We start from the raw sequence: 16,664 nt of genomic DNA, 5'->3' as shown, positions 1-16,664 counted from the left end.
ACAATGGTAATGCGCATGACAAGCTATTACCAATAGTATTAAAAGGCAGTGGACACAATATTGGTAATTACTCAAAATAATTGTTAGGATAAAAACTTACTTGGTTACGAGTTATGGAGAGCTGTTGACGGTATAAAACATTGTGAGAAACGGCTCCCTCGAAAGTAACGCATGTCATTCAAATTACCATGGTATTGCCCCTGTTTATCTTCAAAGCTTAGTTCAGGAGTACAAAACAACCAGGAATCTGCGATCTTCAAATAAATCCCTTCTGACCCCCCTCCCCAGTTATCAAAACCAAGTCGTACGGTTCCCGCTCTTTCCAATATGCAGCAGTTCAGTTATGGAACAGTCTTCCAGAGGTTGTTAAACAGGCTGAGACATCAGAACAATTCAAAACCCGGTTGAAAACATATCTGTTTACTTTGTACAATAATTGTTGATTTCCTTTTACAGCGCATAGGAACCTCACGGTGATATGCGCTAAATAAGAATGTTATTATTATTATTATTATTACCAATATCCCAGTACTTCAAAGTACATACAACAGTTTTCGTTTTTACTCATGTCTTTCCACGAAGTGGGTAGAATACGTATGCCACTCGAGTACAAAGCTTCGTCGAACTTGACGGTCACAGGGCTATACCCATCGCTGTTGCCGGTGAACTGTCAAAAGAGCAATATAATTACTCGATTTAATTCCTACATTGTCAAATAAATCAGTTTGCAGTCGTTTAAAACAATTGAAGAATATTGCTCAATAAAGTGCTAGAACGCTAGGGGCTCCGACTTTAAGTTCCACAATAAAGGCAGTGGACACTATTGGTAATTACTCAGAATAATAATTATCATAAAACCTTACTTGGTAACGAGTATGGGGAGCTCTTGATAGTATAAAATATTGTGAGAAACGGCTCCCTCTGAAGTAACGTAGTTTTTGAGAAAGAAGTACTTTCGACGAACTTGATTTCGAGACCTCAGACAAACTCAGAATTAGATTTTGAGGTCTCGAAATCAAGCATCTGTGTTTTTTCTTTCATTATTATCTCACAACTTCGACAACCTTTGAGCTTAAATTTTCACAGGTTTGTTATTTTATGCACATTTTGAGATACACCAAGTGAGAAGACTGGTCTTTGACAATTACCAATAGTGCCCAGCGTCTTGAAGCAAGAATGCAAATTGTTGTTTCCTTGAGTTTTGAAGAAGTTTCTTTTCAAACGTTAAAACGTAGTATAATTTTCTAAATAACAGCAGGGACATTAATAAAATTAGTTCAAAAGAATCTTCAAGCGTCTTGAGTGTGCTTTTAGCAAATTGACGAAGGATTAAGTTGTGTAACTCATCATCGGGCCAATGATCTTATTATTTTAATTGACCTTGTTTTATAGTCTTGATTTGCAATTCTATTTGTTGTATTAGTCACCGATGGAGGGCGCACCATCGATAATTTTGGAGGGCGAACGTAGATAATTATCTGCACACGTTAGTCCTGGAAAAAAAACGCCACACACCGGGGTCGGCCCAGGGGTCGGCCCAGGGAAGCTAAACGTACGCACCCATAGACTTTTTTGGAGGGCGTACCATGGTCTGTTTTTAATTTTTGTTTTACCTCTTGGGGTGTTCCATCTTGTGCCTTTACATCGATCAAGGATAGACCATCAAGATACGCAACTGTGTACGTCATGACGTAGTAGGGTACGATGGTGTCAATATATCCTTTTGTGATCAGACCTGTGATGTACACGTAGTTATCATTGAAGTCAACTTGAATCCACGGAGAACCGTCGTTCCCTCCTGCACACCATGGCACTACTATTCAGAAGAAATGCATTTTATGGAAGGATTGATTCAGGGTGTTTCCCAAAATAGTCAAACTTGTACACTGTGCCGTAAAAAAAAAAAAAAACAAGGTCGAAACATTTCATAACCTAAATTCTAACACACCTCTTGCTTGTTCTGTATTCTGGTTGGCTGAAACACGGTCACGTGGGATGTTTAATACAGTCTAGCGGGCACTAGTCTTTGAAAACAGTGCCAGGTTACAACGCCCTCTCTTGACTTGAACCGTGAATAGCAACTTCAAAACTTCCTTTCTTTTCCAGATTTCTGTTCTTATTTGACATTTAGGAGCGAGCTGTGTTATAAAACATATATTGACTGGCATAATTCGGTAACTCATTGCAAGTCAATATTATGTGTATAATAAATATTAGGCGAATTTTATAGGCTAAATATTTTAAAGCGAACAAATTGCATTGTGTTTGTGTACAAGACGAATGTTTACGTTTTGGTAAACACTAAGAAAATTACTAGGATTACAAAAAGTACAGCAGCTTTAGTTGCAATTAAATTTTGAAAAACTTTTTATTTCGAAGTCTCGCTTATATGGCAAAGGCTAACACTTGTTATCCCCATAAAAACGTTAATATGCGAAGCGTAACCGCGGGGTAACCACTACTCTTCCACGATAAGTGTTGGGGTGACCGATGGATTTCACAAAGAGTTAAGACTAGTCCTATCTCGAGTTAGGACGAGTTTAGTAATTCGTCCTAACTTAGGACTAGCCATATATTTTTGATATCTGCTAGGACTAGTCCAAAGTTAGTACTTGTCCTAACTCTTTGTGAAATCGACCCCTTTACTCGTTTACGTGCACTCCCAGCCAAAGGAAAAAGACACTATGGTTAAGAATCTTGCTCAAAGATACAAGTGTCATTAACGGGGCCTCGAATCCACACTCTGCTGAGCAAAACACAAACGCTTAAGTCCGGTCATAATAAATAGCATCAAAAATTTTCAAAACAGACAAAAAAATGGCTAAATAAAAAAAATAAAAAAAATGTAAATTCGGTTTTAGTGACAACACACAACTAAGAAGACGTGACTGTTAAGATTCATTTCAACTTGAATCTATATGCAATGGAAAAGATTAAGTAAGGGGAACAAAAACAAGCCACATTGATGGCGCTGCCGCACGGACACAAAACACGTGCTCGATTGTACTGTTTTTTGTTTTGTTTTCTCTCTTCAGATATCATCATAAACCACAAGGGAAACTGACTGGGTAAATTTTGAAATGTTTTTAAATTTTTTTTATCAAACTTGTTGGATATTTTTTTTAAAGACAGTGGACATTATTGGTAGTTGTCAGAGACTAGCCTTCACAGTTTGTGTATCTCAACATATGCATAAATTAACAAACCTGTGAAAATTTGAGCTCAATCGGTCATCGAACTTGCGAGATAATAATGATAGAAAAAACACCCTTGTCACTCGGAGTTGTGTGCGTTTAAATGGTTGATTTCGAGACCTCAAGTTCTGAATCTGAGGTCTCGTAATCAAATTCGTGGAAAATTACCAATAGTGTCCACTGCCTTTAATGTCTGAAGGAACTTACCGTAATAGTTAAGACGGGCCTGCTTCGGCGGATAGCTGGTAAACAATGTTGACTTGTACGATGAAGATGTAATGCTGTCATCGGGGACGTCTCCACTTCCCATGCCCAGGGGTTGGTATATGCCTTGGGAGCAATATAGGAAACAGTTAGTTAAAGGGAAGGTACACGTTTGGTAATTACTCAAAACAAATATTTACTTAAAAACTGACTTGGTAACAAGCATTGGAGAGCTGTTAATAGTATAAAACATTGTGAGAAATGGCTCCCTCTGAAGTAGCATAGATTTTGAGAAAGAGGTAATATCTCACTAAAATAATAAAATACTTCTAGCTAAAAGTCGTTTATTCCTATCTGAAAAACATACACATTTGTCTAACAAGGGTGTTTTCTCTCATCATTTTCTCGCAACTTTGATAACCATTTTAGCTTAAATTTTTTCACAGTTCACAGGCATGTTACTTTATGTTTACGTTGGGATACACCAAGTGAAAAGACTGGTCTTTGACAATTACCGAACGTGTACCTTCCCTTTAACAGGCCCGTTTCTTTATAAATGTTGTTTAAAAGCGTTCCCAGGCATACGCATTGATTGATAGATAAAACAAAGAAAGTAGTGGTAGCACTCAAGACCCACTTATAAATAAATTTAAAATTATGGTGGTTAGCAGCGTTATTCTACAGACTAAACGAATAATGTTTTTTTTCTTCAAGTTCTCTTCATTAAAGTTTGGCGGCTTAGCCCCTCAAAAAAGGTTAAATATTGTGCACTTTCCTTAAAAGTGTCAAACTTGGCACATGGTCAAATTTGTCGTCCCATCACTAAAATCTAGACATCAATATTAAGTCCAGACATGAAGTTCTTGAAAATGTGTTTCTTAAACTTTGAAAACCCAAAAGAAAAATTACCGAGATTTCACCGGGATTCCGGTGGGAAAAACGTACATGTTTGGCGGGATTTTGCGGTATACCAACGCGATGGTGGGAATCCCGGCGGGATTTCGATGCGATTCTGCCAGCGTCTTGGCAGGATTCCATCCAGCGGGACTTTTGCGGAATCCCTGCTGGATTTTGATGGAATCGCGAGCAATCCAGACGGAACCCCGGTTAATTCTACCGGATCCAGGCTAAACCGGATGTCCAACCAACCAGGATTCCTGCTTTGTTCATCCACAATCCCGCCAAAAAAACCAACGTGGTTTGGTTTTAAATTCAACATGTTTCAGTTGAATGACATCGTATTGTAAGGTGCACAACAACATTATTTTACATAGAATGGAAATTTGTCCACATCCAAACAAAAAAGTCGTTCTTCTGTATATTAAAGCAGACTTATTATCGCTTGTAACAGTTGTACCTTCTTGATGATTTGTACTACTAGAACTACAGCACATTTCATAAATGATAGTAACAAATTCATAGCTTCTCAAATCATCAAGATTCAGACAATTTCCACCACTGCACGCTGGAATACAGGCACCAAGCCAGATCTGTTTTTGCTTCATCTGCCTACTAGGGAACCAAACTCATGTGCTATACATTCCTGACAAGTTTCTTAGATCACAACCTAGTCTTGTTGCAAGACGTTTCTCGTTTCCCTTTCACGCACACCGCAGACAATTCACCGACAGCGCCCGCATCGCAACTCACCTGACTCAGTCCACTCATCCACACCGCCCCGTGAGTCGGTGTTGGTGAATTGGCCGCGGTGTGCGTGAAAGGACAACAACCCCACCAATCCCTTTATCCAGCTCTTGTGGTGCCAACCAATGTTAAACCAGTAAAAACAGTCTTTAAAAGCAAACTGGGACAAATTGGCTCGATGTTAGAGCATGATGTAGTGTAGCGACCAAGGATTCCATCCGTAAGGCTACCATGAGAGTCATCATGTATCGAGCGTGGATTCCAAAGATCTGGCGAAAGGCAACAGTGATCGATTTGCCTAAACCTAACTAGGCGAAGGATGATCCCAGAAGCTACCATCTCATCTTTCTAATTTGTACCCCCATCAAGTTCCTTGAACGCAAGAAACAGCAAGCCCAAAAACCTTACCACCTATTCTATGAATGCATTACTTGCACTTGATGAAAGCCATACAGCCAAACCAGACCATAAAATACTCGAACGTGATGAGTACGTGGACAGATCAGTGGCAAAAAGCGTGGTCTTAAAGACACTGGACACTATTGGTAATTGTCAAAGACCAGTCTTCACACTTGTTGTATCTCAACATATGCACAAAGTAACAAACCTGTGAAAAATTGAACTCACTCGGTCGTCGAAGTTGCGAGATGAAACAAAAAAACTTGTCACACGAGGTTGTGTGGTTTCGGATGCTTGATTTCGAGACCTCAAAATCAAGTTCTGAGGTCTCAAAATCAAATACGCGGAAAATAAATTCTTTCATGGAAACTACGTTACTTCAGAGGGAGCTGTTTCTTACAATGTTTGATAATATCATCAGCTCCCAATTGCTTGTTACCAATTAAGGTTTTATGCTCCTTTGAGTAATTGTCAATATTCCACTGCCTTTAGTCGTCAGCGTTATCCAGAACCAAAAGGTTTGATAGAGTATGGATAGATATTTTTATTTTTTTATTTTTTGGCGGGGGGAGGGGGGAGAGAGCACCCTCTGCCCCACATCGGGTCATGGTGTTCCATAGGGGAATACATAACTGCCTTATAACACGGGGTACTTTCGACCCAAAATGGTACCTTCACTTCCACCATTCCCATCCGAGCTCGTAGTTTCTGTTTCGATACTTCCTGCATGGGCAATTTCCCCCGATGTGACCCGCTTCGATGGACACCCAGTTCGAAGCTTCTCCATGGCTGATTTCACCCAGTGAAATTTGTTATAGGGCTGACCGGGATCCGGCTCGGGTACTGGACCGTAGTAAGACGACATTTGACGGCTCTCAACGATGCAAATGCAAGCTATAAAATAAAACAAATGGGGAGATAGTTATTATTTTGTAATCGTGCAATATGAGCACGAGACAACTCTTTTTGCTCTAGGTGTTCGTTCAATACGAGTCCTTTTTTTGTTCTGGATTGTGAGTACGTGTTTAGCCAACAGCCGAAAACCAACCAAGGCGTATCTTCCAGCAAGCAGTGGTCACCCTCTTCCACTCTGAACCCATGAGCTCTCTTCAACAGCTACCTGAGCGGAATGTTTTAAATGGAAATGGTATTTTAACTTGTTTATTATGCACTTGTTCACAATTTTAATGTAATTTTGATATGTGTACACTTCTGAATTTTTCGTAATTATCGATTAAAAAATCAGGCCCCAACCTGAAGGTTTTGCACAACTAAAAATACTTCTGCCGTTGACGGCGCGCGTCAAAGGACAATGCCGCTCAAGTCATGTCTGGGAGTTTGCTTTGTTATACCTCCACGCTGCAACAAAGCGGATAAGAGAGTGATAACGTAACTGGGCTTTTCGCAAATCTCTCAGAAAAGCGCTGGATAAGGGCATTCGAATTTTTTTTTACACAATTTAAATCTGTTTGTAATCATATTATGACAGATTTCCTTATTCATTGAAAATATTTTAAGTCAAATTCAGCAAGTTAGCGACTTGACATTTTCGTTCGAGCAGGTCTTTCACATGAGCAGAAGTTTTCCGCATACCTGTGAATGCAGAATAAAATGGTGATGTCGGATGAAATCGGGCGTGACATTCCTACTAGACTAGACTCAAATAGCATCGAGCGCACGTAATGGGGGAGATTATGAGCAGTCAGCCGTTATCAAGCACTCCAACATTATGGAGCACCGAGTAGACTGGGGTGCTGCAAAATTCATCCCATCTAGGCATGGCACTCGAGACGGATCAGAGAGGCCATCGAGATCTACAAGCATGACACGGTTCCTCAAGACATTATGCTTCAAAATCAGTGACATTTGGCTCCCACTCCTCCCCCTGACCACCAAAGGATGTCTTATATCCAAAGTCACATCCCTCTACCCCTTAGATTTGGGTTATACCCTCAATCTCATTTTGGTTCATCTAAAGTACATAGGAAAACCACTTTAGTTATTATTGACGGTGTAATTGAGTTATTCTGTTCATGGTGAAGAAAACAACAACAACGTATAGCCCCCTTAAAATGTAAGGTGAATATGAAAACAATTAAAAGGTAAAACTGTATAATAAAAAAATAAAATACTATTCCATTCCGACCAAAAACATTTTATTTCCCTCTTGTTTCCCCAAATACACACAAAATCCGAACAAAAGTTTTTATTCTGTGACCTCTTAATACTATTTTTGGATTTTGTGAAGGAAATTTTGTCATGTTTTTTTCCTTCCTTTTTATAGGTTATGCTTTCCTCTTCGAGATATACTTTCTTTTCCTCAAGATATGTTTTTCTTCCCTAAAGATATGCTTACACTCCCTCGAGATACGCTTCCCTTAACTCAATAAACGCTTTCAAGACCTCAAGATATGTTTTTTGTTCCCTGAAGATATGCTTTATAGTTGGATCAAGTTACGCTTAGATCTCTCAAGCTACGCTTTCGTTCCCCCGAAATACGTTCAGAATGGATGAATGAACAATTTATAATCCGCTTCCTCATATATTTTAAAGAACAAAATAAAACTTAACAGAGGAATGAAGTTGACAACTCGGAAAATAAATAAGAGTAGGAAAGAACATGAAGTTATTCAGAGGGGAAAATATTTCTTTTAACCTTTACAAATTCTCTCACATTACCAAAAGTAGAACATGGTCGTCGCAGAGACCGTCGGAAGGATGTTACGCCACGATCGCAGTGCAACTGGATATAACGCCACGATCGCAGTGCAACTGGATATAACGCCACGATCGCAGTGCAACTGGATATAACGCACGACTGCAGTGCAACTGGATATAACGTCACGATCGCAGTGCAACTGGATATAACGCCACGATCGCAGTGCAACTGGATATAACGCACGACTGCAGTGCAACTGGATATAACGCCACGATCGCAGTGCAACTGGATATAACGCCACGATCGCAGCGCAACTGATTTTGGCAACGCAAAGATTAGCCTTAAGGCCGAGTTATAAGGCCGATTTATAGTCGGTCGCGCGATGGTCGGGCGTCGGAAATTTTGACGCGCGATCATAAAAAGACACGGTTTTTAGGCCTCAGTCTTAGGATTCCGCGTAAGAATTCCGTCGCGCGACCGACTATAAACCGGCCTTTACACGTTCATCATTCATCTTCGGGTCTATTGTGCCTTTCTATTTTTTTTCTCGTTGTCCAACCATATTTTGGGGGTAGTTTCTTTGTTTATATGTAGACTTGATTCTATAGAAATGTATATAAACAGAGCACCAGTCTACTGACAACAGTGCGCGACAATGGGCCGAAAAAATAAAAACTAGCAATTACTTATCAAGTTAAAGGTCCAGCATTAGCAAGAATACTGAAAAGTAAAAGATCAGGCATGAACATTTTGTTCGCGGGATTACCTTTCACTTATAGACATAAATAAAAACGACATTGTACTACATACTGATAGCAATTACTTGTATTTTTACAAGCTACTGTATGAGGAGCTTGAGATTTTACTTACACAACAGTGTTGCATGGCTCGGTATCGGGTCAGTATTAAAGGGTTATTTTTCCCTTGGCCTAATGATCCAGCTATAAATGTTACTTATAAATTTGTTGTGTGTTTTAACTGCTCTAAAAGTACCAATCTCTGGAGCTCTGGTGTGGAGAGGCTGGCTGTTTCGTCATCATAGCCACTGCCGCCATAAAAAACTTGACTAAGTGGAAACTGTCCCGCCTGCATTTCAGTTAATCGCTATTGAACTGCGAGTCCATTTCGCTCGCGAGAGTCCCTAAAGCATTGCTTTTACCTATTATAGTTCGACCAATTACTAGCAATATTACGGCTTACCTTTATTTATAAGGATTTAAGTAAAAGGCTAGTAAAAGCAAATGCTAGTTTTTATTTATTCGGCCCAATGTCATGTCAGTTTTTGCAGCTTTGAGAAGCGTACACGCTTGACCGCTGTGGGTTTAAAAATGGCAATTTCGGGATACTTTGATGATTGTTGAAACGTATCCATGCTGCATACTCCCTACCAGGGAGCTGAGATGGTTTAAGGAGTGAATTAAGGCCCAGTGACCAGGGGTAATAATGTGAAGCGCTTTGGGACGCCCTCCGGGTGTGAAAAGCGCTATATAAAAACGGGTTATTATTATTATTATTTAACATAATAAGAAAACAAAAGTTTACCAAGGCGTTCATATCAGATTGCACAAACTTAACAAATGACTGCCCCAAAATAAATATGAATGACTTAACACACGCCTCAAAAAAACAAATTTGAATGCTGTTTTGTTGAATTCTTAAATATTGAATGATTTTATTCAAATCGAGTGACGCAACAGTATTGTGACTAACGACCCTTTTCAATAGCATTTGTTTTCGCGCGACATTTAAAAGCGTGGCTGTATTGGCTACTCATTTGCCGAAATTGACAGATACAATTAACCTATATTACATTCTCGGTTGCTTAGATAAGGCAAAAAAAGTATTTGTGTCAAATCCACCAGTTTGTTAGCATGAAATATTCATGAAATCAAAATTCGGAAGAAAAAAAGGGGAAAAAGAACCGAAAATAAAAAATAAAATTAAAAACGCGACCGAGATTTTGTTACTTTTACGGTCGGTCGGAATAAGGCAATCCAGAATTATTTTTTTTAGGCCTAAGTATGCGCTGCCCTGGACAACAGCTACATTCTTAAAGGCACCTGGAAATAGGATTTTTTCTCTTTGAAACATAAGAGTATATGTTTATTAACAATAAAACAATTTTTTTAGTAATTGTTTGTCACGATTTATATGTTAAAAAATTAATTAAGTGACAGGGGGTTGACTCCGCCTACCCCTTTTGTGGCGTAGGAAAAGGAAGACTTTGCCTCGATCAAACATAGACCCCCCTCGATGCGTAGATAAACACACGTGCAAAAGTACATGTAATTCTAAGACGTGAGTTTGTACGCTGCGAAAAGGGTTTTTTCTGGCATTTTTCCGGCAATGCCGACCAGGTGTATTGCTGCTGGATGCAGCAAAACAACTAAAGATGGGGGTCAGTCTTCATCTGTTTCCTGCAGATCCCAAGTGTAGGCGGTTGTGGGCTGCGAAAGTCAGATTAACTAGAGCAAAGTGGTCCGGTCCGACGTCTTTTTCAGCGCTGTAGCGAACACTTATAGAGCCGTCGTGCTTCGAATCCTGGATACACAACTCATTTGACATGACGAGAAGAGCCATTCTTAAACACGACGCCGTCCCAACAATTTTTCTAGCTAGTGGGAAGTCGGAGAAGGTATCTGAAAGACGTGGCGAACTCAGAGGAGCATTTGCTAAACGTGAAAAAATTCGGGTAAGTTTGAACTTTGAGGGTATGTTTTTAGCTTTTGCCAAGTGACACGATTTTTTGTTGGTACCGCATGCGATTTACCGTGCGCGCAGGTCCTATGTGACCGTCCGCCCATTATACAGCAGCCATAGTGCGTGCGTGCAGTCTGCTCCGTGGCCGTATTTCTATAATAATACGTAGGCAGACCCACATCTTACAACCCATTTGGTCACTAAAAAGTCGCATAGTTAAATAAAAATAGCAGCAATAGCTTTTGTAAAAACCACTAGGCGTTCAACATGTTCAAGTTTCAATGTACGTATGTGTGTAAAATCGTGTCTAAATTTGTTTTGATGTGCCATGTTCTCAGACGTAATGTACGGGGCCCCGACTACAAATTTTCTCTCCAAATATCGCGCCTTGAAATACGTCACGAACAGCGCCCTCACGGGTCGGGGCCTACTCGTAAATTTGTAAATACAATCAAAACTAAGATTTTTAAACCTTAGTTAATTTTTTATTCACATTCCTCTCATAAAAACACATATTTTAGTGACAAAAGCTTTATTTAAAAAAAATACCACTTCCAGGTGACTTTAACGTTTCCATTGTGTAAAATTATCTGCTGAGTTAAGCGGGTGGATGGTTTCTCCGGCGAACCGCGACGCAATTTAATTACGTTTCAACGAGGAAACAAAGCTCAACGTTATTCATCACTGTCAAGGTGAAGCCCTTGGCTGACGCTGTTAAAGGGACATTACAGAATTGGTTTTTGCTAACAAAACAGTTGTTGGCAGTGTATGCAGCTTATGTAATAAGCACCATTAACATTAACTGACAAACCTGTAGAAGTTTGAGATCGATCGGCCTTCTGGGTCACGAGAGAATAGTGAAAAACCCATTTCAAATTTTGCATTGCATCGATGCCAAAATAAAAATGAAAAAAATGAAACTCCAAACGCGAAGTTAGATTATTTATTTCTCATCACATATGACATTTCATGAAAGAAATAATTCGAGGGATGTTTTCAACTATCATCATCATTACACAGTGTAAATATTATGTAAATCTGTGATCTTCACGATTTTTGTTTCTTACCAACGTTCAAACACCTTTTTAAAGGGAAACAATAAGTTTTTTGAAAACAAATTAATGAAAACAATTAATAACACAGGGTAGTTCCAGCTTTTTATCAAATGTTGATAATACGTTGATAACAAGGAGGGTAAGTCAAGCATTTGTATCAAGTTTCATTCACTTTTATCTTTTTAGTTACACCACAAAAGGAAAGTCCATCACTTTTATCAAATTTGGGTCAAAAATAGAGGAAAACCCTAGGGTAGTGTCCAGCAAGCTTGGGTAAAAAAAAATGAGAAAAAAACATTATGGTACGCCAGCGTATCGCCATAAAACGTGTACACGATGCTCCGTAAGGCCGTGTACAAAATAACTGCATAGGAAATTCCAAATATCCTGGGACAAAACGGAATTAGTTCGAATTAGGGGAATGGAAAAACGAGGAGGAAATGAGACAGTAAGTCCAGAATCGTTAGCAAATTTGAGTTAAAAATAGAGGGAGAAGAACCAGCATTATTATCGATTAGGGTAAAAAATAACATATGGAAAAACACAAGCGGTAAGACCGGCATTTTTATAAAAACATTTTTTTTTTTCAAATCTTGAAAACAAGGGTCGGCCTATACATTGCAGTTTGTTCAACGTTTTGGCTCAAATAATATCAAAATGCCGGACTTCCCTGGCGATTTTCAAGTTTATGTCAAAATATAATAAAATATGCTAGACTTACTTTACCCCTCCGAATTGTTCAAGTCTTGGCCCGAATCGGATTTTAAAAGATGGACTTTGGATACACCCCTTGCGATTTTTTTCCAAACTGGATAAAAATGTTGGACTTACCCCGTTGTGATTCTTTTAATGTTAGGCCAAAATGTAATAACAATGCCAATAAATCTACCACATACAGTTTCAAAGTTTATGTGCTAACATTTGAAACGATTAAATCAAATTTCTAAACACAGACCGTAGCTTTTTATAACAGTCGATCTCAAACTCTTTTCATAGACCAACGCGACCGATCCAGTGAAATATCCACAACACATGCTTCACTTGACATTGCTTATATCGCTATGTAATCTGCTGTGTCGCTTATGTAAAACTTATCGGTAATGAGGAACGGTAGAGAGCTGTTGATGGGATTCGAACCCTTGACCCTCACAATTCTAGCAGTGTCTCACCAACTAAACTACCGCGATTGCCCGGTAGCTAGAGGCAGTTCGAATCCATGTTTTTGCAGCGGGTACCGCAGCGATATAATATATGTTAAATTTGCATCAGGGATAAAGAATATTATTTGTTATCCCCGATGCAAATTTAACATCTTGGCCCAATTTCATAGAGCTGCTTAAGCACAAAATTTTGATTAAGCGAAAAAATCCTTGCTTATTAAAATCAGATTACCGGCCAAGAGTCCACTCAATTGTAAACAACAGCTAAATACCAGTCACAAGCAATGTATATGGCATACAAATTTGGCAAGTAACATGTGTAAAATAAGCGAGCTATTTTCGTGCGTAAGCAAATTTTTGCTTAAGCAGCTCTATGAAATTGGCCCCTGATAAAAGACGTTCAGGCATATAGTGTTGGGATACACAAAGCGGGAATACAGGGCCCAATTTCATAGTGCTTAACGGTCGATTTTGTGCTCAATGGGCGTACCTGGCAATTTTTCCATCTCGTGGCCTTGCTTCAGATTTTTAGGTTTTTTTGCTTAACTCTAAATTACAGAGATTTAAATTTAAATCTTTTATAGGATTAAAATTAAAATAAATCCTAAAGATTTATTTTTAGTCCAAATCGATTTAATAAATCAACAATTATCCGCAGAGTCTATTTTGTTTTTCAATCCTCCGAACGATTAAAAAAGGACGCCAACTTTATGGACAGTGGACCAATCAGCGTGACGCGATTTCGTGACGTATTGCACGAACGTACAACTCAAAACTTTGTCGGCAGCCATTAAAATAAACTGACTGTGTGTGTATTGTGCGCTGCATGCTAAACGCGCACGTTCAATTACAAATGTAAACGTACATGAACGATGATCAGTCATTCATAGTCACACAAGTTTCTTCGGTCAGAACAGTCGGCAGTAAGGAGGCAAAACTTCAATATTATTTCATGAGGTAGGTGAATCCAATCGTATGTAGGACGTAGTATATCGGATAGGATATGGATAGGTTTTTGCAATGATTGTTTACACGACGATCATGACCAGTGGTAAAAATTATATCTCGACGAAATTATGTTAATGATATACATTTCATACAACGTCCACGTATATTTTGGTGTTGTATTAAAGTCAGTGTGAACATCGTTGTTAACTAAATAAACCATACATTAACCATTCCATGTAGAAACGTTATCATGTCCATGGCCATGACCACACTCCGCATAGACAGAGACAACAAACTTGAAGAGGAAAAGAGTGAATTTAAGACCGATTTTCACTCAGTTTCCCCCACCAAGTTCATTTTTTCCCAGCGACGACGGCGGACCAGATTTCAGCTCCCCGTTGCATATACTCTCTCTACAGTTCACGAACGGAAATGTTTTACTGTTTGGTGTTGCTTTTGTTGGTCACCCAACATGTTAATTAATATATGTAGATAGGGCAATATTTTACAATAGAAACGTGTCTAATTTATAGACTCTGTGCTCTAAAAATGAAGAAAGAACGATTTCGATAGGCTAGCAAATTTAAATTAGTTAGAGAATCATGTTTCTTTTTAATAACATATCTTGAGTGAACCCATAGTGGTATTGTTTTGCAGAATAAATAATTTAAGAAAATGTTGTCTTAAATCCTGGAAAATATAATGCACAGATTTTTTGCGAGTCGAAAAAAAACAAAACATGACACAATTTTGTTGGACCAAATTGTCTCTAGTTAAAGCTTTGTTTGAAGTTCCATAGACTACTACTAAAACTCTTTATAATAATGTGAGGTTTTTTTAAATTTTTATCGTCTGAATGTTTCCATTTTTCAGGTGACCTGTCTTCCTTCTGGTCGCTGTTTACAGTTTTCTTCGTTCAGGCAAAGTCAAGAGATTTCAATTGTATCTGATGCAAATTCCAACATTAATAATAGTCAGATCAAGCTGGTAAGCATGTCTTGTGGTTTTTCGTTGATATATTATTCCCATGTAATACAATTAAGATACAATTAAAATTTTGCATTTGTTGGCATGGTTGCTAAGGAAAGTAATACTTTTTACGATATGGTGGGAGATATAATTTAATACAAAACTGTTTTTAAAAACGAGTGGTTTGTTTGCATATGACCACCTGAGCCCTATTGCAAGAGCCTCAATAACATAAACTAGAAAATAGAGACTGACATGTTTTTTTTATATTCAACGATTGTGTGCTGGTCAACAGAAAAACAACCGTAAATTACAGTGACATAAACTTTACATTTAGTTAATGCTACCATTTTCCATGGTAATGATGTGGAGGGTTTGTTAACACTAACAGTCGTCTGGATGTTTTCATGTTTCAGGTGACCTTTGTTCCTTAGTGTTTGCTGTTTACAGTTTCCTTCATCCAGTGTAGAAGTCAAGAGGTTTCAATTGTAGCTGTTGAGGTTCAGAACATTATTCAGAACAAGTTGGTAAGTACTATTTCCCCTAGATGGAGGTTGTTTAAAATTATGTTTCCTTTACTGAAATGTAACAGTGGTCCATTTCACTAAGCAATAACATTCATTGCAAGACAAATTGTCAGTATTACCATGCTAATTTGTATTGTGACATCACACTTTACTTAGCAACTGCGATTAATTTGCAGCTAAAATCAAACTTAGCTCTTTGTGAAACCTGGGCCTACTAATTCCACTTTAAGCCACAATGTTATTTAAATCAGCTCTATCAGAAAGAACTCACATTTATTTAGAACTTGGTTTCTTTGAAGCAATTGCTTTTGCTATAAACAAGGAGTCACTTTATAATAATATCATTTGAAAAACAATCACATATCCACGTTTGAGGGGCCCCTATAATAGCTGAGTAATTTGAAAGTATTTAATCTTGTCACATAAACATGCGGATTCACCTATATCAAGGTCACATTCACATACAGGCCAAGGGTCACTTTTGTGTTTGTTGTATTATACATACATGTTTTTTGATCATGGTTATGTCGACCAGGGACAGAATTCTTTAAAGACGTTTCTTTGGGACTTAAACAGCCCACCCCTTTTTCCAAACCGGTCAAGAAAAAACTCTGCATTTCAAATGAGAACATTCATTATCACGAACATGTTTTTTTTTTTTCAAATACAGGAGGGGAGTTGCACACACATCGATGAAGCAATTACAAATTTGACATCTAAAGAGATACAGCAACCTGAACAACTTCCCTGAGAGAAAGCTGAAGCAGTTTGTCTTTTGTCTGGATTACATTCCAGTTAGTGGGGGGGGGGGGTCGTCAGTAGTTGAAACTTTTGATAAGTTCTTAAAATCCGTTTTTGAGTGTGGGTCAGACTATTCTGAAAAACCAACAACTTTGGAGATCCTTGCTGCAATGAAATCCGGTTATCCAACTGATATCAAACATAATTCACAAACCTAATTGGAAGTGGCATTCCCTTGGATACAGCATACAGTTTTGCTTAAAATAAATAGTTTGTAGGAGTAAGGTAGTGCATCAGTTAATTCAAAACCATTTAACAAATTGTTTGTGGCAATATTTTTTTTTTTTAACAAGTTATTTGAAATAAAGCTAGTGTCGTAACTAGACTGTCCATCTAGGAAACAAACAAATAGTTTTGTTTTAAAATAAATCTCTCAAATGTGCCCAGAGGCTGTAAACAACTGG

General features: G+C 38.4%; 1 protein-coding gene and 1 long non-coding RNA gene across 2 annotated transcripts; one reads left to right on the top strand and one right to left on the bottom strand.

Moving 5' to 3' along the window:
- Positions 1–298: 298 nt before the first annotated feature.
- LOC139934772 (uncharacterized) lies at positions 299–9,137 on the bottom strand. Its single transcript, XM_071929177.1, has 6 exons — positions 9,094–9,137; positions 8,167–8,414; positions 6,114–6,335; positions 3,402–3,524; positions 1,614–1,816; positions 299–667 (listed from the first exon to the last, which is right to left on the bottom strand). Exons 1-6 carry the CDS (start codon positions 9,135–9,137, stop codon positions 515–517), a joined length of 993 nt encoding a protein of 330 aa, XP_071785278.1. The 3' UTR covers positions 299–514.
- Positions 9,138–13,767: 4,630 nt separating this feature from the next.
- On the top strand, positions 13,768–15,460 carry LOC139935232 (uncharacterized). The gene is made up of 3 exons (XR_011785781.1): positions 13,768–13,972; positions 14,837–14,950; positions 15,349–15,460. It is a non-coding gene; the product is annotated as an uncharacterized lncRNA (long non-coding RNA).
- Positions 15,461–16,664: the final 1,204 nt, after the last annotated feature.

Source organism: Asterias amurensis, chromosome 3, assembly GCF_032118995.1.
Source record: "Asterias amurensis chromosome 3, ASM3211899v1".
NCBI lineage: Eukaryota > Metazoa > Echinodermata > Asteroidea > Forcipulatida > Asteriidae > Asterias > Asterias amurensis.
Note: the sequence above shows the minus strand (reverse complement) of the source record. Positions and strands in the feature narration are given on the sequence as shown.

What these genes read in the sequence shown, in the direction of transcription:
- LOC139934772 (XM_071929177.1), bottom strand. Translation starts at nt 9,137, where the DNA reads ATGACGAAACAGCCAGCCTCTCCACACCAGAGCTCCAGAGATTG. An exon ending in CACCAGAGCTCCAGAGATTG is followed by an intron (nt 8,415 to 9,093) that starts GTACTTTTAGAG and finishes TGCCAAAATCAG; the next exon opens with TTGCGCTGCGATCGTGGCGT. An exon ending in AAGATGGAACACCCCAAGAG is followed by an intron (nt 668 to 1,613) that starts GTAAAACAAAAA and finishes CTCTTTTGACAG; the next exon opens with TTCACCGGCAACAGCGATGG.